General features: G+C 47.1%; 1 protein-coding gene across 1 annotated transcript in view; it reads right to left on the bottom strand.

The window, feature by feature from the left end:
- Positions 1-8,308, bottom strand: part of CAVIN1 (caveolae associated protein 1) — a 98,597-nt gene extending 90,289 nt beyond the window's left edge. Inside the window, exon 1 of the mRNA XM_082271223.1 lies at positions 7,788-8,308. Within this exon, the coding sequence (XP_082127349.1) occupies positions 7,788-8,213 (426 nt within the window). The 5' untranslated portion in view covers positions 8,214-8,308. The remainder of the gene's footprint in view (positions 1-7,787) is intronic.
- Positions 8,309-25,661: the final 17,353 nt, after the last annotated feature.

The following is a 25,661-nucleotide window of genomic DNA, read 5'->3' as shown; positions in this document are numbered from 1 at the left end:
GGGACATGGGCCTCACTCCCTTTCCTGCAGGTTTAGGAGAACATGGGCCTTGATCCCTTTTCTGCAGGTTTGGGGGAGCATGGGCCTTGCTCCCTTTCCTGCAGGTTTGGAAGAACATGGGCATCCAAATCTTTAGTGCAAGTTTGGGAGAGCACGGACCTCGATCCCTTTTCTGCAGGTTTGGGGGGGGGCATGGGCCTCAATCCCTTTTCTGTAGGTTTGGGGGAGCATGTGACTTGCTTGCTTACGTTATGTTTTAAAAAGTATGTTCGCAAGAAAATGCAGGTGTCAGCGGTTATGCCTGTATAGCAATACACAGTGTATTCTGAACTTACATGTCAATGGGCTAAATTACACTACAGCTGTGGTTCCCAGGTGTCACAACAACATGCGCATTTTTCTCTTTATGGTTGTACATCCTAATAAATGGCTCTGTGCATGAGCCCTATGCAAAAATTGCTTTAATACACATTGTGGTAAAACACAGGTGCATATTGTGTGCATTGTGTTGCTGTGCAGTCATTTACCTACATAGTAGCTGACAACACAACTGCGCTACAGCGCACAACAACCCACATGCCATGCGTTTGGTGCTGCTGAAAATGCTGCAGGTATGCTTTTTTGTACATTGAGATGGGTTGTCAGCCCACTCATAAATAATGGGTTGCCATAATGCCCTAAACCACATGCATTAACACACACACACGAGTAGAGGGGGCTGCAGGGTTATAAACACTTGGCCCATAGGCATGTAAGATAGGCATGAGATATTTTAGCTTATTTAAGCTCCTGAATGTTAATAGTTATCCAATTTACTGCAAAATGTACTTGATAGATGGATGACAATCAGAAATGCTCTTCATTTAATTGTTATCTATATAAGTAAAGGGTAACGATTGGTTATTTGCTGGATTGGTTGCAGCTACAGTACTGCTCTGGAGTATACATGCTCCATGCCACTCATAGTTGACATTTTGCTATGACACGAATAAGAACTGCAATGCACACTGGGAAATATGGTGACAAGCTGTATAATTTGCTTCCCTACTGTACTAGAAATGCAAGATCTAGATGGGCTCACCAGCTTATAGAAAACATATGAAACAGACAAATTAAGTGCATTACCCCAAATCTTGTGTCTCACAACACAGTGTCATGTCAGGGTGATGGGGAAAAAGATTATAGATCATATAGATCATGTTATTATGCACCAGAATGGGAACTGTCCATGAGCCATATGTGTAGGTCTCATGATAGTGATGATTGGAAGTCCACTCCAGAGCCCAGTCACATAAGTAGCCAGAAGTAAGATAAAAAAAAACTGTTTATTTCAACAATGAAACAACAACAAAAACAGCAAGAAGCCAAGAGCTGAATGTGAAACAGCATTACCAGAGGTGGCTCTGGTCCCTACCCGCAGAAGAAAAGGTTTTCCCGGAGGGGCCCTGATGACGAGGAGAGACCTGCATATACCAGGAGATCTACATGGAGGGCAGATCCTGTGTGAAAAAGGCGCCTGCCACTGCCGAACAGTGGGGAAGCACAGGTCCACCGAAATAGCGTGACTGGAACACAGGGATCAGCTGATCCATCAGCAGGAAGCTGAACATACAGGAAGTGAAGTCGGTTGCCAGGACTACATGTTTCGGGGCACGACCCATTGGGATTTGACAAAGGAGTGTGGCCCGAAACATGTAGTCCTGGCAACCGACTTCACTTCCTGTTTGTTCAGCTTCCTGTTGGTGGATCAGCAGATCCCTGTGTTCAAGTCATGTGGTTTCCTGTTACCTGTGCTTCTTCGCTGTTTGGCCACGGCTGGCAGCCTTCTCAGACAGGATCTTCCCTCCATCCAGATCAGCTGGTATACGCAGGTTTCCCCTCGTCAGCAGGGCCCTCTGGCTAACCTCTGCTGTTTTTATTGCTGTTTCATTGTTGGAATAAACTGTGTTTTATATGACTTTCGGCTACTTATGTCACTGGGCTCTGGACTTCCAATCATCACTACCATTAGCCCTACACATATGGCCCATGGACAGTTCACATTCTGGTACATTATAGCATGTGCACCTAACAGTGGTTTGGTTGAGTTCCAGGCATGCATCCCTGAACACACTACTTGGTATAGCATTCAGCCCCATCCACAGTGTATTTCAGTCTGCCATAGACTTTACCAGGCTGTGGGCAGCGGGGCTGGATGTTGTCCTTGTGCTACACAGGCACACTAAAACACGGAAAATGAAAACACGGGGGCTAGATGCCCTGTGTGCAAGTAGCATTCAGCCCCATCCACAGTGTATTTCAGTCTGCCATAGACTTTACCAGGCTGTGGGCAACGGGGCTGGATGTTGCCCTTGTGCTACACAGGCACACTAAAACACGGGAAATGCAAACACGGGGGCTAGATGCCCCGTGTGCAAGGAGCCTTTTAGTGCAAAAGATTTCCCTTCTAAAATAAAAATGTTGAGCAGAGAACAAACACAATAACAACTGCACATTTTCATCCAATCGTTACTTCTGCAAACATTTAGGACTTGAACTCATCAATTTTACCACACAGAGACATATCTGTAGCCCCGCTGCCCGCAGCCTGTTAAAGTCTATGGCATGCTGTAGAATTTGTTGAGGTGGAGCAACTGTTTTTGATCTTTTGATTCCCAAAAACAAAAAATTGTCATGAGTATCGCGTAGATCTCTGGCAAGTAGGTAACTGGCAGGGCCGGACCGTGGGGTAGTCAGAGGAGGCGCCTTACTTGGGCACAAGTAGTAGACAAAAAAGAGCATGATCTGTGACCTATGCAGCTGAAATAGTTCCCAGATCATGGGTGGGGAGGGGCGCCTTTTGCCTTCTTTGCTAAAGGACCACGTCCCATCACTAGTAACTGCGACAAAAATTCTCAGTTCCTAAATATGCAAAAAAGAATAGTAAAGCAGATCTGACCCCAATCACTATAGTCTCCTATAAGCATTAATATGTTCATGTAAATTTAAAGGATAAGTACAGTAAAAAACGAACGCTAAACGTGCTTTTTGCCACATTCTATCTAACCCTGTAAAGCAAAAATCACTGTACTTACCTTTTCTACACCCGATTCAGTCCAGTACCACGCTGATCTGTTAGCAGCAGCTTCAGCGTGGAGGTGGGTGCAGGTGAGGCACTCGACAAGAGAAGCCCCATAGTAAGTCTATGAGTGACGTCACTTTCCATTCATTTCACAGCCGTTGTCAGTCCTCTCCTGCACACAGCTTCCGTCGTTGGAGACCGGACCAAATCGGGTGTAAAAAATGTAAGAACAGTGATTTTTGCTTTATAGTTAGATAGAATAGTCTTAGAATGTGGCAAAGAGCAGGTTTAGCGTTAGCTCAATTTTGACTGGACTTATCCTTTAAAAGTCAATTTCAATATTCTTTATTTGTACAGATTTTATGAAAAAATTGCTGCTAACCCTGCAACCCTAAAGATCGTTGTTCTGAAACCTCCTGCTATTGGGTGACAATGCCCTGTCTCTAAATTGCTTGTCACCCAATCACACTCTATGCCAATGAAGACTACAAGTGGGCAGGCCAGCACAAATTCCACATGCATTCTTCGCTGTTGTCACCATCAAGAAACTCGCCTGAGAAATGTCATGAAGGCACGAAAAAGGCTGCCAAAGAGGCAGCAGAGGATCAGTTGCCCTGAGAGGCAACAAATAATAAAAAAGTAGAAATGGTATTCTATTTATAAAAATGTAAATAGTTTATGATATACATTGCTTAGACATGTACATAAATTATGTTGTTCAGGTTTTTTATTAGACCACAAAAGCATATTTTGCGCAAATAGGACCTTCTATTTTAAAAGCATTCTGTTCTACGACTTCCTATGCAGTTTCATGCATCAAGAAATGTATTACGCTGGAGATATCCATAAAAAGCTAAACAATGTTCTCCAAATTCTGTTTCCATTTTTCCTGAATCTATAGACTTCAATGGGAGTGCATGAAAAGTCGCAATAAATAAAGAAAAAGCACAAAAAAAATGTATGAAAATGCAGGCACACAAAAGGGAACCTCGTTGATAGTTGTATTACACCCTTTGTGGGTATTATTTAAAATCTAAGTAAGTTATTTCACTGTTCTTCCATCCCTTACTGTCCTGAAGATCCATTCAGCATTTAGAGGGCGAAGGGTGTGGAAGAGGAATGCGAGCCAATAAATTGTTTCTGATGAACTTACAAAGATGTGAGATCTTGGATGAAAAAGACGACGGCACTCCCTAAATCCAGCGAATCAATTAAATACAGTCTATATCAGATTAAATTGTTGTTTTGGAGCCACGGGACCCCACATGCCTTGCATGCTCCTGAAACAAAAGGTCATGCACTATGATGTATCTTTCATACGTTTCATTGTAACATTTAAGGTGTGCCGCCACATTGGGAGGATGGTGCCACCACTGCCACACACTTATACGTTCATTTGAGGGTATATGGGAAGGGTGGGTTTTAATGCATTTGATTATAAATATAATTATGTGAAAACGCTATGTTACCAAACTCTCTGTTGGAATGATGGACATTTGTACCATGCATATTTGTTACATCGTAGATGTAGACATAATGAATAGAGATTAAAAAAAGTCAAGGTGGATTTAAGAAGTACAGATAAGTAGAGGTAGTATAGATGGTGTTAAGGGAATCATGCAGAGAAAAAGTATGGAGGCTGCCATTGCTGACCTCCTTTTGAATATGCTAGTCTCAAAACAGATCCAATGGATTAGCGGGATCATTTAGGGGTCCGATGGATTCAGCGCTTTCTAAGTCTTTGGCTGCTTGTTCCAGGTCAGTGTTTTAATTACTGAAGCCAGAGAAAGCCCATTGACTTGGATTTTCAAAATGAGATCGTCAACTGCACCACAACCCACCAATGCAAACCCCTTGTGCATTGTGGTGCCCTTCGTAAAAAAGGTTCCCGTCTGTTTTTCTTATGTGTTGTGGTGCATTCACAGTCCATGCAAAATGATTGTGAAGCGTGTTAATGTGCAAAATAATGTGCATACGTTTTTGGTGGTAATGCAACACACCTAATAAGTTTAAAAAGGGGCCTTAATATTTATGGTAGGTACTGATGTACTGAGTAGAGGCTGGATCTTAGCAACCTTTATGTAGTGGGTGGGGTGGGGGAAGGGGATAGTTCATACAGGTGAGGAGTACTGGCACACCAGTGATACAAATGCTGGAAGTAGTGCAGATGTTGGCACTCTTGGGTAGAATGGAATTATGTAAAAGGTGGAAAGTATTGGCATACTAAAGAAAGACAGTGTTGAAATAATAAAAGTGATCAGTACTGGCATACTAGATGAAGACAGTAGTACAGATGTTGGCACACTTGGGTAAAATGGAGAGAGGTATGGGGTGGAAGGTATGGGCAGGCACACTAGATGAAGGTAGAGGTACAGATGTTGGTAAACTTAGGTAAAATGGATGTAAGATGTTGAAGAGGATACTAGCATACCAGGTGAAGGTAGAAGTACAGTGGCTAATGCCAGCTACAGACAGTTTGAATTTCGGCTGGTTCAGCAGGAACTGTGTGTTGGTGCAGGCTGAATGTACCAAGTTGATTGATCAATCAACTTGGGTACAACCAGTCTGCCGGCTTCACTTGCGATTATCGCTAGCGGCTGCTATAACTGCTAGCGATAATCACTGTCTTCTCAGGCTTCCCCTGCCCACCCTCGCCACATCTGCTCAGCAGGAGGGATTCCCCTGTCACCACTATCTGTGTGGATGGGGGAATTGTGCAAATTTCTTTCCTGTAACCCATGGTTGCAAGAAAGAAACTTGCACCATCTATGGGCTGCTTAACACGCTTAGTAACACTGGAGGTTTGTGATGGAGGTGATAGGTATTGGCATACCAGATAGAGGTATGAGATTAGTGTATTACGCCTAGGGCAGTAATGCTGACCATGCTCTTTTTGATTATTTTAAATATTCTGATCAAATTCAGCAATTATCAATCATTTTTCACTGCTTAATAGCTTTTGTGGCAGATGGATTCAAAAATTCTGGTGATCATTAACGTGCTCATATGACATATGGAGCAACTGAGGTTTCTGCAAATATCACTTCCCGTATTTGCTTACTTTTTACCATTAAACTTTTTTCCATCAAAAAGAGGTGGATTGATGTAGACAAGTTCACTATTGCTGAAGCATGCATTGATCTTTCAGCCATCCCATGGATGAGATGTAAGGAAGGGCATGATGTGTGTATGGGATGTAATGAATGGGAGGATGTGTAAGGGATGGGATTATGCGTGTATGGGTTGGTATGTAATAAAATGATAACGTAAGGGAAGATGTATATGTGGGTTGGGATGATGTGTATGGACAAGGATAAGGATGACATCAGGCGGACCTTTTTCTCTCTCTCACTCTCACCTGGTAGATCATGATCTTGATATTCTTCCTTCTGAGTAGTTCGGACCCATTACATGGGATAGGATAATGTGTATAGGACAGATTGATGTGTATGGGGTGGGTTGCTGTATATAGGATAGGCTGATGTGGATGGGATGGGATGATGGGAGTTTGGTAGGTAGGTTGTTGTGTATGGCATCTCACGTGGTAGATTATGACTTTGAAGTTCCTCCCCCTCAGTAGTTTGGATTTGTTGTATGGGATGAGATGATGTACTATATATGAGACAGGTTGTGTATGAGATAGGATGATGTGTATGGGATAGGTTGATGTGTATGGGATCTCACCTGGTAGATCATGACTTTAAAGTCCCTCCTTCTGAACAGTTCAGACTCGTTATATGGGATAGGATGATGTGTGTATATAGAATAGGTTAATGTGGATGGGGTGGGATGATACCGTATGTATATAGGATAGGTTATTGTTGTGTATGGGATCTCCCACCTAATAGATCATGACTTTGAATTTCCTCAATTTCAGACTCATTGTATATATAGGATGGGATGATGTGTATAGGATGGATTAATATATAGTATATTGGATATGTCGTTGCATATTGGATCTGACTTGGTAGATCATGACTATGAAGTTCCACCTTCGGAGCAGTTCTGGCTCGTTGTATGGGATGGGTTTGATGTAAATAGGATGGGATGATGTATCGTATATAGGACAGGTTGTTGTGTATGTAATCAGACCTGATAGATCATGACATTGAAATTCCTCCTCCGGAGTGGTTCAGACTCGTTGTATGGGATGGGATGTTGTACATATAGGATGGGATGATGTACATATAGGATGGCACGATGTTTATAGGATGGGATGATATACATTATGTAAAACAGGTTGCTGTGTATGGGATCTGACCTGGTAGATCATGACTTTGAAGTTCCTCCTCCGGAGTAGTTCGGACTCGATGTATATAGGATGGGATGATGTATATGGGATGGGATGATGTATATGGGATGGGATGATGTATATAGGATGGGATGACGTATATAGGCTGGGATGATAATGTATATAAATGACAGATTGCAGTATATGGGATCTGACCTGGTAGATCATGACTTTGAAGTTCCTCCTCCGGAGTAGTTCGGACTCGATGTATATGGGATGGGATGATGTATATGGGATGATGTATATGGGATGGAATGATGTATATAGGATGTATATAGGATGGGATGATGTATATAGGATGGGATGATGTATATAGGATGGGATGATGTATATGGGATGGGATGACGTATATAGGATGGGATGATGTATATGGGATGATGTATATAGGCTGGTATGATAATGTATATATACAGATTGCAGTATATGGGATCTGACCTGGTAGATCATGACTTTGAAGTTCCTCCTCCGGAGAAGTTCGGACTCGTTGCTCTCCAGCTTCTTGATCTGGACCTGTTGCCTCTCCAGGTTGTGTCGGACGGTCTTCACATTGACGCTCACCTTCCTCACCTTCTCCAGCAGTTTGCCAGCCGTGTTGCTGGTGGTGGCATGGGACTTGGTGAGTTTGGTCAGTTCCCCCTGGATGCTGGTGACGGCGCTCTCCATCTCCTGCTGCCGGACCTCTAGCTGGGTTTGGGTCAGCTGAATCTGGTCCACGGCTCCGATGATCTTGTCCAGCAGGCTCAGCACCAGCACCCCGTTCATCTGGTCGGCTTTGATGGGCTCATTGTCCGAAGTTTCCCCGGGTGGGGTGTCAGGGAGGATCGTGGGCTGCTCCACTATCTCAAGGCTCGTGTCCGCCATGTTCAGTCCGGGAAGTTTCCTCTAAGAAGAGAGGTGAGAAGGGAGAAGACAGAGCGGCCACGGGACACGGAGACACCGACAGTATGAGTGCGAGACTGGGGAGCTCCGCATAACTGTACAGGGGGAGGGGCCGCACTGTACTCCCTCCTCTTCTGTCACTGCCGGACCCGCCCACTATATGATGAAAATAGAAGGGAGGTGACCGGGCTGAGTGCAGGCATGTACAGGCTGAGGAATGTACCAGCAGGGGGAGAGGGGGGATTAACCCATGGGGACCTAGTGTACCTCATGTAGAGGACTGGACCCCCAAACAACCCTCTGTCCCTCTCTCCCCCTCAGCTGGTCATATTGTTTGGTCGGATGTGCTATTCACCTACTACATAATGACACTGCACTGGAAGTATCACTGCAGGAACAACTTTTTTTTAGTTCTAAATAAAGTGGAGAGGGATTAGAACGCCTGTCAGGTTTTTATTATTTTCTGTGTCCCCATTAGGGAGATTCACTCTCTGCAATAGACGTGTTTACCTTTATTACTGAGAGTGAAAGGAAATCCCAAAGTCAGGGTTGGTGTTCTATCAGAATAGCGCTACCTATCAGGTTCTGCACCCGGAAGTGACTTACGGACTAGAAGAACTTACTGCGCATGCGCCATGCGTTCCAACATGGCCACTATGCGATCCAATAGGTTTACTAATGTGACAGAACACAAAGCAGCTGCAGACATCTTCTTACACCCACGCACGTCTTGAATTTTACATTTATTTTAGCAGTAAACTCACCTTATAGACTGAAATAGACTTTTTCACACCTGTTACACCGCTGCCTCACACACACCTGTTACACCGCTGCCCCCTGTATAACTGTTCCACTGCTGCCTCACACACACCTGTTACACCACTGTCCCCTATACAACTGTTCCACTGCTGCCTCACGCACACCTGTTACACCGCTGCCCCCTATACAACTGTTCCACTGCTGCCTCACGCACACCTGTTACACCGCTGCCCCCTATACAACTGTTCCACTGCTGCCCCACGCACACCTGTCACACCGCTGTCCCCTATACAACTGATCCACTGCTGCCCCACGCACACCTGTTACACCGCTGCCCCCTATACAACTGTTCCACTGCTGCCTCACACACACCTGTTACACCACTGTCCCCTATACAACTGTTCCACTGCTGCCCCACGCACACCTGTCACACCGCTGTCCCCTATACAACTGATCCACTGCTGCCCCACGCACACCTGTTACACCGCTGCCCCCTATACAACTGTTCCACTGCTGCCCCACGCACACCTGTTACACCACTGTCCCCTATACAACTGTTCCACTGCTGCCCCACGCACACCTGTCACACCGCTGTCCCCTATACAACTGTTCCACTGCTGCCCCACGCACACCTGTTACACCACTGTCCCCTATACAACTGTTCCACTGCTGCCCCACGCACACCTGTTACACCACTGCCCCCCGTACAACTGTTCCACTGCTGCCCCACGCACACCTGTTACACCACTGCCCCCTATACAACTGTTCCACTGCTGCCTCACACACACCTGTTACACCACTGTCCCCCGTACAACTGTTCCACTGCTGCCCCACGCACACCTGTTACACCACTGTCCCCTATACAACTGTTCCACTGCTGCCCCACGCACACCTGTTACACCACTGCCCCCCGTACAACTGTTCCACTGCTGCCCCACGCACACCTGTTACACCGCTGCCCCCTATACAACTGTTCCACTGCTGCCTCACACACACCTGTTACACCACTGTCCCCTATACAACTGTTCCACTGCTGCCCCACGCACACCTGTCACACCGCTGTCCCCTATACAACTGTTCCACTGCTGCCCCACGCACACCTGTCACACCGCTGTCCCCTATACAACTGTTCCACTGCTGCCCCACGCACACCTGTTACACCACTGTCCCCTATACAACTGTTCCACTGCTGCCCCACGCACACCTGTTACACCACTGCCCCCCGTACAACTGTTCCACTGCTGCCCCACGCACACCTGTTACACCACTGCCCCCTATACAACTGTTCCACTGCTGCCTCACACACACCTGTTACACCACTGTCCCCTATACAACTGTTCCACTGCTGCCCCACGCACACCTGTTACACCACTGTCCCCTATACAACTGTTCCACTGCTGCCCCACGCACACCTGTTACACCACTGCCCCCCGTACAACTGTTCCACTGCTGCCCCACGCACACCTGTTACACCACTGCCCCCTATACAACTGTTCCACTGCTGCCTCACACACACCTGTTACACCACTGTCCCCTATACAACTGTTCCACTGCTGCCCCACGCACACCTGTCACACCGCTGTCCCCTATACAACTGTTCCACTGCTGCCCCACGCACACCTGTCACACCGCTGTCCCCTATACAACTGTTCCACTGCTGCCCCACGCACACCTGTTACACCACTGTCCCCTATACAACTGTTCCACTGCTGCCCCACGCACACCTGTTACACCACTGCCCCCCGTACAACTGTTCCACTGCTGCCCCACGCACACCTGTTACACCACTGCCCCCTATACAACTGTTCCACTGCTGCCTCACACACACCTGTTACACCACTGTCCCCTATACAACTGTTCCACTGCTGCCCCACGCACACCTGTTACACCACTGTCCCCTATACAACTGTTCCACTGCTGCCCCACGCACACCTGTTACACCACTGCCCCCCGTACAACTGTTCCACTGCTGCCCCACGCACACCTGTTACACCACTGCCCCCTATACAACTGTTCCACTGCTGCCTCACACACACCTGTTACACCACTGTCCCCTATACAACTGTTCCACTGCTGCCCCACGCACACCTGTTACACCACTGTCCCCTATACAACTGTTCCACTGCTGCCCCACGCACACCTGTTACACCACTGTCCCCTATACAACTGTTCCACTGCTGCCTCACACACACCTGTTACACCGCTGCCCCCTGTATAACTGTTCCACTGCTGCCTTACGCACACCTGTTACACCGCTGCCCCACGCACACCTGTTACACCACTGTCCCCTATACAACTGTTCCACTGCTGCCTCACACACACCTGTTACACCGCTGCCCCCTGTATAACTGTTCCACTGCTGCCTTACGCACACCTGTTACACCGCTGCCCCACGCACACCTGTTACACCACTGTCCCCTATACAACTGTTCCACTGCTGCCTCACACACACCTGTTACACCGCTGCCCCCTGTATAACTGTTACACCGCTGCCCCACGCACACCTGTTACACCGCTGCCCCCTGTACAATTGTTCCACTGCTGCCTCACGCACACCTGTTACACTGCTGCCCCGCGCACACCTGTTACACAGCTGCCCCGCGCACACCTGTTACACAGCAGCCCCACGCACACCTGTTACACCGCTGCCCCCTGTATAACTGTTCCACTGCTGCCTCACGCACACCTGTTACACCGCTGCCCCCTGTATAACTGTTCCACTGCTGCCCCACGCACACCTGTTACACCGCTGCCCCTGTATAACTGTTCCACTGCTGCCTCACGCACACCTGTTACACCGCTGCCACCTGTACAACTGTTCCACTGCTGCCCCACGCACACCTGTTACACCGCTGCCCCATGCACACCTGTTACACTGCTGCCCCCTGTATAATTGTTCCACTGCTGCCTCACGCACACCTGTTACACTGCTGCCCCGCGCACACCTGTTACACCGCTGCCCCCTTATAACTGTTCCACTGCTGCCTCACGCACACCTGTTACACCGCTGCCACCTGTACAACTGTTCCACTGCTGCCCCACGCACACCTGTTACACCACTGTCCCCTGTATAACTGTTCCACTGCTGCCCCACGCACACCTGTTACACCGCTGCCCCACGCACACCTGTTACACCGCTGCCCCCTGTACAATTGTTCCACTGCTGCCTCACGCACTCCTGTTACACTGCTGCCCCGCGCACACCTGTTACACAGCTGCCCCACGCACACCTGTTACACCGCTGCCCCCTGTATAACTGTTCCACTGCTGCCTCACGCACACCTGTTACACTGCTGCCACCTGTACAACTGTTCCACTGCTGCCTCACGCACACCTGTTCCACCGCTGCCCCACACACACCTGTTACACCGCTGCCCCCTGTATAACTGTTCCACTGCTGCCTCCAGCACACCTGTTCCACCAGTTCCTCTCACACACCTGTTCTACCACTGGCACCCACACACCTGTTCCACTGCTGCCTTCTATACATCTGATCCACCGCTACCACCTGCACACCTCTTCCACTGCTGCCTCCTATACACCTCCTCCATGGTCTCCAGCACACCTATTTCACCACTACCTCTCACACACCTGTTCCACCATTGCCACCTTCACACCTGTTCCAACACTGCCCCCACACACCTTTTCTACCAACACCTCCCACACTCTGTTCCACTATTGCAGCCCACACATCTGTTCCACCACTGCCTCCTGAACACCTGTTCCAAACATAATGTCCCAGAGCTTTTCTATTGAATTTAGGTCAGGTGTGCGTGGGGGCCATTCAATGGTATACTTTCCTTCATCCTTTAGGAACTGGCTGCATACTCTCACCAAATGAGGCCAGGCATTGCCCTGTACCAGGAGGAACCCAGTACCCACTGCACCAGCATAGGGTCTGACAATTGGTCCAAGGATTCCATCCTGATACCTAATTGCATTCAGGGTGCCAATGTCTAGCCTGTAGAGGTCTATGCGTCCTTCCATGGATATGCCTCCCCAGACCATCACTGACCCACCACCAAACCGCTCATGCTAAATGATGTTACAGGCAGCATAGCGTTCTCAACAGCTTCTCAAAGACCCTTTCACATCTGACACATGTGCTCAGGGTGAACCTGCTCTCATCTGTAAAAAGCACAGGGCACCAGTGGCAGACCTGACAATTTTGGTGTTCAATGGCAAATGCCAATAGAGCTCTGCAGTGCTGAGCAGTGAGCACAGGGCCCACTAGAGGATGTTGGGCCCTCAAGCCATTCCCATGAAGTTTGTTTCTGATTGTTTGGCAAGAGACTTTCACACCAGTAGCCTGCTGGAGGTCATTTTGTAGGGCTCTGGCAGTGTTCATCCTGTTCCTCCCTGCACAAAGGAGCAGATACCGGTCCTGTTGATGGGTTAAGGACCTTCTATAGCCCTGTCCAGCTCTCCGAGAGTGAAGCTGGATACACACTATCCAACTTTTGTGGTTAGATTTCCTTCAGATTTACCTTTTCTATGTAGTGCAAGGGCCTGCCAGATTGCATACAAATTGAAAGTGTTTAGGTCTGACCTCATATTATATGGTTTTGGTAAGTCTAAAGGAAAAAGTCTTCAGAAAATCTTATAGTGTGTATGGCCCATAACTGCCTATCTCTAGAAATGTCCTCCATTCTCTTGAGACTGTGCTGTGAGACACAGCAAACCTTCTGGCAATGGCACAATATGATGTGCCATACTGGAGGAGTTGGACTGCCTGTGCAACCTCAATAGGGTCCAGGTATCGCCCCGTGATACCAGTAGGGACATTGACCCTAGCTAAATGCAAAATTAGTGAAAACCAGTCAGAAAAGAAGAGATTTCAGCAAAATGGACTAGCCTGCTGCATCATTCTTTCACTTTGATTTTTAGGGAAATTACAATGATCGACCTACAGAGGGCTGAATTCATACGATGTGGCATCCTTTTGTTCCTAACACATTACCCAGTCCATATCAGTATAGATATCCAGCATGAGATTTTTCCCCATTGAGACCTGATGATTGTAATTTTTTTGAGCAGTGTATATTCTTGATCTCATTTATTTTGGCTATTCACAAATCTGTGAAGGGAGGGATTTTTCCAAAGCTCCGGAATACAATTCCTGGCTTCAGAATTAGGGGTGAGAGGACTGATCTCTTGTAACTTTCCCTAGGTATGGAATTATACTCTATAAGAAAAAAAATACAGTTTCATCCATCTGTGCCCTTGTTCTGCGAACTGTAGGTCTATCAGGGTCTGTTGCATTCCACAGTGCTTTCATACTAACATATTTCAGGCATTGGATGTTGGAAGTGAAAGTGTTTCATCAGGCTTACAAAAAGTGGAAATTAGAAAGAAGACCTTGAAATCAAAAAATATGCTAATGCCTGGTACACACGATGAGATTATCGCACAATAATTGTCCATTTTTTTTTTTTTTTGCATGCTAGTCTCATATCGAAAATAAAGAGTTTACTAAAGTTACGAAAATTCTGGTACGACAGAATAAAAGATCGGAAGTGATGTAATGTGTTGTAGCGTATTTGTATTGTATTTTCAAACAACAACTGTACTGGTTAAAGGGAAAAACAATTTTTGTGCTTGTCCCATCGGATAGTTTTGCATGAATTGTCATGATCGGCTCTTGAAAGCTGTGTACTAACAATCGCATTATCGTACGATCGCTTCATAAACGGTATTTTTTGTAAGGTTTTCTGGTCGTGTGTACAGGCCATAATTTATTTTCATTCAGGCTTTGTGTGGAGGTTTCACACTGGCTAAATGGGGTGGTAGGGATGTGGGAGTCACCTGAATGACTGAATAGGATTACGAATAGTTTGGCAGACAAAACATTTAGGCTCGTTTTACACTGCCCCAACCTGAAAGTCGCGCGACTTATAGTGCAACTTTGCCAGGCGACTTCCTGGCCACTTGAGTACTACTTTGATAGAAGTATGGAATAGAAGTCGTATAGAAGTCACAGTGAAGTAGTAAAGGAACCTTTTCCAAAGTCAGAGTGACTTCATTAGTGCTAATTTGGACAGCTCATTGATTTGACTAACATAGGATTTCACATGTCATGCGACTTGGGGTCCCACAAGTCACGGCAGTGTGAACTGAGCCATGATTTTTAGGGATTTCATCTGTATTTACGTGTTTGTCTGAAGTTTTTTTTTCTAGAAGGCAGATGTAGAAAATCTATGGCTCTCCATCAGGGTTGCCAAATACTCAAACTTTTTATGGACATCACACATCACTGCGACTTCATTAGACTTAAATACGTTTTAAACAAAAAAAGAAAATGTAATATATTGCAGTTTACCAGTCCTTAGATGTGGTAACTGCATTCGTTTTCTTTTTATAGGATTTTTTCTTTATTTCACCTGGTGATCTGACCAGTACCACACTATACTCTGTGTCTTAAGGGTCATACACACAATGAGACTATCGGACGAATGATCGTCCATTTTTTTTGTGCATGCTGGTCTCAATATGGAAAATGAATAGGTTACAGTACTCAGTTTACAAAAATTCTCATACGACAGAATACAACTTCGAAAGTGATGTAATGTGTTGTATTGTATTTGTATTGTTTTTTAGGATGAAAATTGTACTGATTAAAAAAAAAAAATAGAAAACTTTTTTGTGTTTGTCCCTTCGGATAATTTTGGATGAATTGTCATGATCGGCTGTGTACTAATGATCAGATTATTGTATGATCGTTTTGAAAGCGTTATTTTTCGTACGATTTTCTGATCCTGTGTACTAGGCTTTAGGCTCCATTAACACCATACAAAGGAGATCCCTAACCTTTTTTTTATAAATCATGCTGCACTAAAATGTATGGTACTTTTTCAGTAAGGTGCATGGGGTTGGCATTAGGATTTAAAGGCCCGTACACACGTACCGATCGTCGGCATACAAACGTCGGTGGACGAAGGATCTGCCGATTGTACGCGTGTTAGTATGGTGCCTCCGACAGATGTCTGCGCACAATCCGCGGACAAAAGTCTTTCTTGCAAACATGAAAATTTTTGTATGCCGACACCAGAACGGACGATTGTTCGCCTGTCAGTACACAATTCGGCCGACAGACCGCAGATTTGCAAGACTGGGCATGCTCAGAAAATAGAAAACACAGGGAAAGTTAACCATTACATGACATCACTTCTGCAGTCGGCAGACAAAATTCTTGTGCTGTCCTTGTGCTGTCTTTGCACTTTTCAGCAGACACCGACATCCCGGGGAGAAAAGAGGAACATTTGTATGCCGACCATCGGTACGTGTGTACGGGGCTTAAGAATTAATGGTAACGTCTCAGGTCTGCTAAAGACATGCGTGTTTTTGTGCGTTGCGGGAAGGAAAGCTTATGATATTATGTATGTTTTCGCAAAACACAAGTCCGTACGTAGCCTTAGGGTGTCTCCACTCTACTGGATGAGCAACAGAGACACCTTTGGACAACACTGTTGTTCGTCTGGTGAGAAGGTAGATTTAGATGGACTTGATTAACAAATCAAAGCTGAACTCCAGCTAACTTTATAAGCAGTCACAGTAAGTCCCCATTTACATTTGCTTTGCTCTCTAAACAATAATCTGCATTTGGATCGCTCCTCAGAGAGCACTAGACAGGTGGTGAGGAGGCATTATATCGCCACCTTACCCACTTCTGCACCAGTGATGTGCTACCCATACATCATCATCATCCCAGTACCGCTTTTTAGAACTAGCCGCTAGATTGCTTTCACATGCAGTGGGAGGGGACGTTCCCCACCCCTCCCCCCCACCCCTCCCGCAGCCTTCAGCAAATTCATCAGTCTGTCCTGTCCCAGCAGAAAACCCCTGCGACCAGTTGGCTGGTTGGAGAGCTGAACAAAGCTCAGGTTGGCTTTGATCGGCCCTTGGATATGGTAACCTGGAAGTGATGACCTGACATCACTTCCGGTTTACCCGTATGTCAACGGCGCCAGTTTTAAAAAGTCAAAAGCATTTAAAAATACAGATCTTGGTGTTTTGAATGCTTTTGAAAGCAGAGAAGGGATTTGGGGGTCTTGTAGACCCCAGATCTCTCCATAAAGAGTACCTGTCACATGCCTATTGCTGTCACAAAGGATGTTTACATTCCTTATGACAGCAATAAATGTGATTTAAAAAAATTTAAACCAACAGTATAAAAATAAAATAAATTAAAATATATCTTTTTTAAGTGCCCCCATCACCTCGCTTTGGCATGCACTCAAACAGCGATCGTCGCACACATGTAAGGTATATGCGTGAACGTTAGTTCACGGGCAGTAATTCTAACACTGGACCTCCTGTGTAAATCTAAAGTAGTGATCGACGCATATCGGTATCGGCCGATATTGGCCAATATTTTCACACATGTAAAAATTACCCAAAAAAACACAAAAATCGACAGAAATCTCTTAATAAACATGTTAATCTTTATTTATTAACATTTTTAACATTAAGTGCTCGTTCTTCACACCTTAACTGCATAAAAACTGATATGAAAACTTCAATTCCAGGGACATTTGCTTTGCATTTCACATCAAGATTGTGCATTAATGCATAAAACTGACTGCACTGCAGTAACATATTGCAGTGTGTGAGTCCACTACTGCAGCACTTTTATGATAAAAGTGCTGCAGTAGTGGACTAGCCTCACTATGTTACTGCAGTGCAGTCAGTGCAAAACAGCTAGAAAAAAACTAGGCAACGACAACAGCTTAACAAAATACACATACAGTGGATTGGATGGACTGGAGTCAGTGGGAGAGGACTACCTCTGCAGTAAGGCAATGACTGCAATTAATGCAGTGCAGTCAGTGCAAAACTGCTAGAAAAAAAGCTAGGCAACAGCTAGACAGTGGATTGGATTGGAGTCAGTGGACTACCTCTGCAGTAGGGCACTCACTGCAACTACAGCAGTCAGTGCAAAACTGCTAGAAAAAAGCTAGGCAACAGCTACACATCGGATTGGATTGGACTCTTAGCAGTAGAGCACTCACTGCAACTACAGCAGTCAGTGCAAAACTGCTAGAAAAAAAGCTAGGCAACAGCTAGACAGTGGATTGGATAGGAGTCAGTGGACTACCTCTGCAGTAGGGCACTCACTGCAACTACAGCAGTCAGTGCAAAACTGCTAGAAAAAAGCTAGGCAACAGTTAGACCGTGGATTAGAGTGGAGTGGAGTGGACACTACTCTTTTCAATACTCCCAGTTAAGTAGAACAATATTAAAATGCAGAAAGCAGAACATTTCAGCATGTCCATGGTCACCTGTTAAAGGTCTTCTGTTTTGTTCAAACAATGCTGCAACTTCGTAAACATGCTCAGGAGTGGAGGACAGAGGAGCAGTGAGAGAGAGAGGTATCTTCTAGCACGGGAAGCAAGTCTTTTGTAGCGTGCTTCATTTTCTCTCCACCACTGAAGAGGATGACTTCTTCTGTCAATTACGGCTTCTTTCAGATAGAGATGAAGTTCATCATCCAGGCTCATCATTGCAGATTCGGAAGCAATTGAATCCTCCGCATGAGGCCCCAAGAAAATGTCCTGATCAATTCGACGTATTTTTGGACATTTGTCTGTTTTTTCAGCATGCTGCTCTTCATAAAAGTAGTGTTCTGGACTTTTCTTTTCAGCAGGAACCTCCTGCACCCCCATATCTTCTGTCAGCCATTGTTTCGCCTTAGCCAATACATCATTAGAAGAGAAAGCATGCTTCTTGTATTGAGGATTCAAAAGACTTGCAAGCACAACATGTTTAATCTCTTCATGCTTCTCAAAACATATATCAATCAAAGCTCTTTGGCTTGACAGACCATCATTTGAAAGTTGCAGGGTGTTGTGTGCCATGATGACATAGAGGTCTGACGTATCAGCAAGCCTCACTCCTTTAGGCATGTTTGCTCCACTGTTTTTAAGTTGCGCAAGCATTACTCGGTCTTTCTTGATTCCCCATTCTTCAAGCATGCCTAGAAACATTTCTCTACTGTACTCAGCTGTGTGGGATCCTTGCATCACTTTTGTATTCAACACCAATTGCCTTTTTGTCCATCCGCTGTCAATGAAGTGGCATGTAAGAACGAGTAGTGACTCTGAGTCTGTTTGTGACCAGCAGTTCATCGTGAATGAGTGCCAGTTGCCAGCATTCTCTGGTTGCAGCATAGCCATTACTTTGTCAACTACAGTGCCTTGCGAAAGTAAGGCACCTTTTGCCACATTTCAGGCTTCAAACATAAAGATATAAAACTGTAATTTTTTGAAGAATCAACAACAATTGGAACACAATCATGAAGAGGAACGAAATTTATTGGATATTTCAAATTTTTTTAACAAATAAAAAACTGAAAAATTGGGCGTGCAAAATTATTCAGCCCCCTTAAGGTAATACTTTGTAGCGTCACCTTTTTCTGCGATTACAGCTGTAAGTCGCTTGGGGTATGTCTCTATCAGTTTTGCATGTCGAGAGATTTACATTTTTGCCCATTCCTCCTTGCAAAACAGCTCGAGCTCCGTGAGGTTGGATGGAGAGCGTTTGTGAACAGCAGTTTTCAGTTCTTTCCACAGATTCTCGATTGGATTCAGGTCTGGACTTTGACTTGGCCATTCTAACACCTGGATATGTTTATTTGTGAACCATTCCATTGTAGATTTTGCTTTATGTTTTGGATCATTCCATCACTCCATCAGGTTTTCTTCCAGAAAGGTCCTGTATTTGGCTCCATCCATCTTCCCATCAATTTTAACCATCTTCACTGTCCCTGCTGAAGAAAAGCAGGCCCAAACCATGATGCTGCCACCACCATGTTTGACAGTGGGGATGGTATGTTCAGGGTGATGAGTTGTGTTGCTTTTACGCAAAACATAACGTTTTGCATTGTTGCCAAAAAGTTCGATTTTGGTTTCATCTGACCAGAGCACCTTCTTCCACATGTTTGGTGTGTCTCCCAGGTGGCTTGTGGCAAACTTTAAACAACATTTTTTATGGATATCTTTAAGAAATGGCTTTCTTCTTGCCACTCTTCCATAAAGGCCAGATTTGTGCAGTATACGACTGATTGTTGTCCTATGGACAGAGTCTCCCACATCAGCTGTAGATCTCTGCAGTTCATCCAGAGTGATCATGGGCCTCTTGGCTGCATCTCTGATCAGTCTTCTCCTTGTATGAGCTGAAAGTTTAGAGGGACGGCCAGGTCTTCGTAGATTTGCAGTGGTCTGATACTCCTTCCATTTTATTATTATCGCTTGCACAATGCTCCTGGGGATGTTTAAAGCTTGGGAAATCTTTTTGTATCCAAATCTTGCTTTAAACTTCTCCACAACAGTATTAAACGGACCTCTGAGACTATCACAGTGCAGGTGCATTTATACGGAGACTTGATTACACACAGGTGGATTCTATTTATCATCATTAGTCATTTAGGTCAACATTGGATCATTCAGAGATCCTCACTGAACTTCTGGAGAGAGTTTGCTGCACTGAAACTAAAGGGGCTGAATCATTTTGCACGCCCAATTTTTCAGTTTTTTATTTGTTAACAAAGTTTGAAATATCCAATAAATTTCGTTCCACTTCATGATTGTGTCCCACTTGTTGATTCTTTACAAAAAATTACAGTTTTATATCTTTATGTTTGAAGCCTGTAATGTGGCAAAAGTTTGCAAAGTTCAAGGGGGCTGAATACTTTCGCAAGGCACTGTACCTTTTGGTGTAGCTTTGCCAGCATTTTGGTTCGATAATACTTCTCACTCATCAGTGTGTAGCTTAGCTCAAGCATGGACATCAACCGCTTAAATCCTGAGTCAGACACCATTGTAAATGGCTGGTTATCAGTGAGAATCATCTCTGTGATTACTCTGACCAGCAGTTGGGATCTACCATCTGAATCTAGACAGTGACATCTGTTTTTTTTTCACAAACATATCTGTTATTGTTGCCTGGGATATTGGAGGAGGTATTTCAAAATCACATTGATATTAATTTTGTTTTTTCTGTGCTGCATGATACAAGTCAATGGGCCCAAAGATTTGAGGTATTTTTGCTTGCAGTTACTGATCCCATGCTTGTGCTGCTTTTCCTGGAGAAGGTTGAGACGAGAAATACATAGTTACATAGTTACATAGTAGGTGAGGTTGAATAAAGACAATAGTCCATCCAGTTCAACCTGTGTAGGTGTGTGTGGCTGTAATCATCTCACATAGCCCTGAATGTTCTGATCCTTGAGATGTACGTCTAAGAGTCTTTTGAAAGCCACCATACTACCCGCAGAAACCACCTCTTGTGGTAGAGAATTCCACAATCTTGTAGCCCTAACAGTAAAGAACCCCCCACGTTGCCTGAGGCTAAAAGGCTTCTCCTCTAATCGCATTGTATGCCCTCGAGTCCTCATGCAATCCCTTCGACTGAACAGCTTTTTTCTAAGCTGAGATCCCCATTGAGATATTTAAAAATTGCTATCATGTCCCCCCTCAGGCGTCTCTTCTCCAGGGAGAATAAATCTAGCGATTACAGACGCTCTTCATAATTAAGGTCCTCCAATCCCCTAATTAGTTTAGTTGCCCTTCTCTGGACTCTCTCCAGCTCCAACACATCCCTCCTGAGGACTGACGACCAGAACTGGACAGAATACTCCAGATGCGGTCGGACCAGAGTTTTATAAAGTGGAAGGATTATAGTCTTATCTCTGGAATACATCCCTTTCTTTATGCATTCTAATATTCTGCTGGCTTTAGCAGCTGCCGCTTGACATTGCATGCTATTGCCTAGTCTATCATCAACCAAGACTCCCAGATCTTTCTCCATTTTTGATTCCCCCAAGGGTCCCCCTCCTAATGTGTATTGTGCTTTTATGTTTCTAGTCCCCAAGTGCAAAACCTTACACTTCTCCACATTAAGCCTCATTTGCCAAGTCGTTGCCCACTCCGTTATTTTGTCCCAGACCATACTTTTACTCTTTCCCTCCTCACCCATCTCCATTTAAACTTGAAAGACTCAAAATAGATTAAAGAAATGGCTTGCTGAAGCTGAAGTTGCTGCTGATGCTGGCATTGGCACCCTGTTGTGGGTTGGTGGCTGACGCCTGGCAGTGTGGCTGGCTTGGTGTCACCCTATTGTAGGTGGCTTGCTTGCCAGAACACTGTGGTGGCTGGTTGGCGTCACCCTGTTCTGGGTGGCTGGCTTGCAGGAACACTGTGGTGGCACTGGCTGGCTGGCTTGGTGTTACCCTGTTATGGGTGGCTGGCTTGCAGGAACACTGTGGTGACACTGGCTGGCTTGGTGTCACCCTGTTATGGGTGGCTGGCTTGCAGGAACACTGTGGTGGCTGGCTGGCTTGGTGTCACCCTGTTATGGGTGGCTGGCTGGCTTGGTGACTGGTGTCACCTTGTTATTGGTGGCTGGCTTTCAGGAACAGTCTGTGGTGGCTGGCTGGCTGGCTTGGTGGTATCACCCTGTTATGGATGGGTGGCTGGCTGGCTTGGTGACTGGTGTCACCTTGTTATTGGTGGCTGGCTTTCAGGAACAGTCTGTGGTGGCTGGTTGGATGGCTTGGTGTCACCCTGTTATGGGTGGCTGGCTTGCAGGAACACTGTGGTGGGTGGCTGGCTTGGTGTCACCCTGTTACGGGTGGCTGGCTTGCAGGAACACTGGTGGGTGTCTGGCTTGGTGTTACCCTGTTATGGGTGGCTGGCTTGCAGGAACACTGTGGTGGCTGGCTGGATTGGTGTCACCCTGTTATGGGTGGCTGGCTTGCAGGAAAACTGTGGTGGGTGGCTGGCTTGGGGTCACCCTGTTATGGGTGGCTGGCTTTCAGGAACAGTCTCTGCGGTGCCTGGTTGGCTTGCTTGGTGTCACCCTGTTATGTGTGGATGGCATGCAGGAACACTGTGGTGGGTGGCTGGATTGGTGTCACCCTGTTATGGGTGCCTGGCTTGCAGAAACACTGTGGTGGGTGGCTGGATTGGTGTCACCCTGTAATGGGTGGCTGACTTGCAGGAACACTGTGGTGGGTGGGTGGGTGGCTGGCTTGCAGGAACACTGGTGGGTGGGTGGCTGGCTTGGTGTCACCCTGTTATGGGTGGCTGGCTTGCAGGAACACTGTGGTGGCTGGCTGGATTGGTGTCACCCTGTTATGGGTGGCTGGCTTGCAGGAAAACTGTGGTGAGTGGCTGGCTTGGGGTCACCCTGTTATGGGTGGCTGGCTTTCAGGAACAGTCTCTGCGGTGACTGGTTGGCTTGCTTGGTGTCACCCTGTTATGGGTGGATGGCTTGCAGGAACACTGTTGTGGCTGGCTGGATTGGTGTCACCCTATTATGGGTGCCTGGCTTGCAGAAACACTGTGGTGTGTGACCAGATTGGTGTCACCCTGTTTTAGTGGCTGGCTTGCAGGAAAACTGTGGTGGGTGGCTGGCTTGGGGTCACCCTGTTATGGGTGGCTGGCTTTCAGGAACAGTCTCTGCGGTGCCTGGTTGGCTTGCTTGGTGTCAACCTGTTATGGGTGGATGGCTTGCAGGAACACTGTGGTGGGTGGCTGGATTGGTGTCACCCTGTTATGGGTGCCTGGCTTGCCGAAACACTGTAGTGGGTGGCTGGATTGGTGTCACCCTGTTATGGGTGGCTGGCTTGCAGGAAAACTGTGGTGGGTGGCTGGCTTGGTATCACCCTGTTATGGGTGGCTGGCTTTCAGGAACAGTCTCTGCGGTGCCTGGTTGGCTTGCTTGGTGTCAACCTGTTATGGGTGGATGGCTTGCAGGAACACTGTGGTGGGTGGCTGGATTGGTGTCACCCAGTAATGGGTGGCTGACTTGCAGGAACACTGTGGTGGGTGGGTGGCTGGCTTGCCGGAACACTGGTGGGTGGCTGGCTTGCTGTCACCCTGTTATGGGTGGCTGGCTTGCAGGAACACTGTGGTGGCTGGCTGGATTGGTGTCACCCTGTTATGGGTGGCTGGCTTGCAGGAACACTGTGGTGGGTGGGTGGCTGGCTTGCAGGAACACTGGTGGGTGGCTGGCTTGCTGTCACCCTGTTATGGGTGGCTGGCTTGCAGGAACACTGTGGTGGCTGGCTGGATTGGTGTCACCTTGTTATGGGTGGCTGGCTTGCAGGAAAACTGTGGTGGGTGGGTGGCTGGCTTGGTGTCACCCTGTTATGGGTGGCTGGGTTTCAGGAACAGTCTCTGTGGTGCCTGGTTGGCTTGCTTGGTGTCACCCTGTTATGGGTGGATGGCTTGCAGGAACACTGTGGTGGGTGGCTGGATTGGTGTCACCCTGTTATGGGTGGCTGACTTGCAGGAACACTGTGGTGGGTTGCAGGCTTTCAGGAACAGTCTTCTGTGGTGCATGGTTGGCTTGCTTGGTGTCACCCTGTTATGGGTGGATGGCTTGCAGGAACATTGTGGTGGCTGGCTGGCTTGGTGTCACCCTGTTATGGGTGGTTGGCTTGCAGGAACACTGTGGTGGCTGGCTGGCTAGCAGGAACACTGTGGTGGGTGGCTGGCTTTCAGAAAAAGTCTCTGTGGTGCCTGGTTGGCTTGCTTGGTGTCACCCTGTTATGGGTGGCTGGCTTTCAGGAACACTGTGGTGGCTGGCTGGCTTGCAGGAACACTGTGGTGGGTGGCTGGCTTTCAGGAACAGTCTCTGTGGTGCCTGGTTGGCTTGCTTGGTGTCACCCTGTTATGGGTGGCTGGCTTGCAGGAACATTGTGGTGGCTGGCTGGCTTGGTGTCCCCCTGTTATAACTGGATGGCTTGCAGGAACACTGTGGTGGCTGGCTGGCTTGGTGTCACCCTGTTATGGGTGGCTGGCTTGCAGGAACACTGTATTGGGTGGCTGGCTTGCAGGAACACTGTGGTGGGTGGCTGGCTTTCAGGAACAGTCTCTGTGGTGCCTGGTTGGCTTGCTTGGTGTCACCCTGGTATGGGTGGATGGCTTGCAGGAACACTGTGGTGGCTCGCTGGCTTGGTGTCACCCTGTTATGGGTGGATGACTTGCAGGAACACTGTGGTGGCTGGCTGGCTTGCAGGAACACTGTGGTGGGTGGTTGGCTGGCTTGCAGGAACAGTCTCTGTGGTGCTTGGTTGGCTTGCTTGGTGTCACCCAGTTATGGTTGGCGGGCTTGCAGGAACACTGTGGTGGGTGGCTGGATTGATGTCACCCTGTTATGGGTGGATGACTTGCAGGAACACTGTGGTGGCTGGCTGGCTTGCAGGAACACTGTGGTGGATGGCTGGCTTGCAGGAACTCTGTGGTGGTGGGTGGGTGGCTTGCAGAAACACTGTGGTGGGTGGGTGGCTTGCAGGAACACTGTGGTGGCTGGCTGGCTTGCAGGAACACTGTGGTGGTGGGTGGCTGGCTTGCAGGAACACTGTGGTGGGGGGCTGGCTTGGGGTCACCCTGTTGTGTGGGTGGCTGCCTTGGTGTCACTCACTCACCCTGGCCTGTTGTGGCGGGTAGCTGCTGGCTTGCTGGAACACTGGTCACGGTGGTGGGTGGCTGGCTTGGTGTCATCTGGGTAACTGGTTGCTTGCTCACTTTAGCTGGCACCCTGTTGTGGTGAGTGGCTGAGGCCAGGGCCTGTGGGTGGATGGATGGCTGGCAGCGGGACCGGACCGGACTGCAGCTGGCTTTGACACGAGGCTGTGGGAGGCGTGGGAGGCGGTCTTAAGTGCATTGC

This window comes from Pelophylax lessonae, assembly GCF_965119305.1.
Source record: "Pelophylax lessonae genome assembly, chromosome: 11".
In the NCBI taxonomy this organism is placed as follows: domain Eukaryota; kingdom Metazoa; phylum Chordata; class Amphibia; order Anura; family Ranidae; genus Pelophylax; species Pelophylax lessonae.
This window is presented reverse-complemented; position numbering and strand designations above follow the sequence as displayed.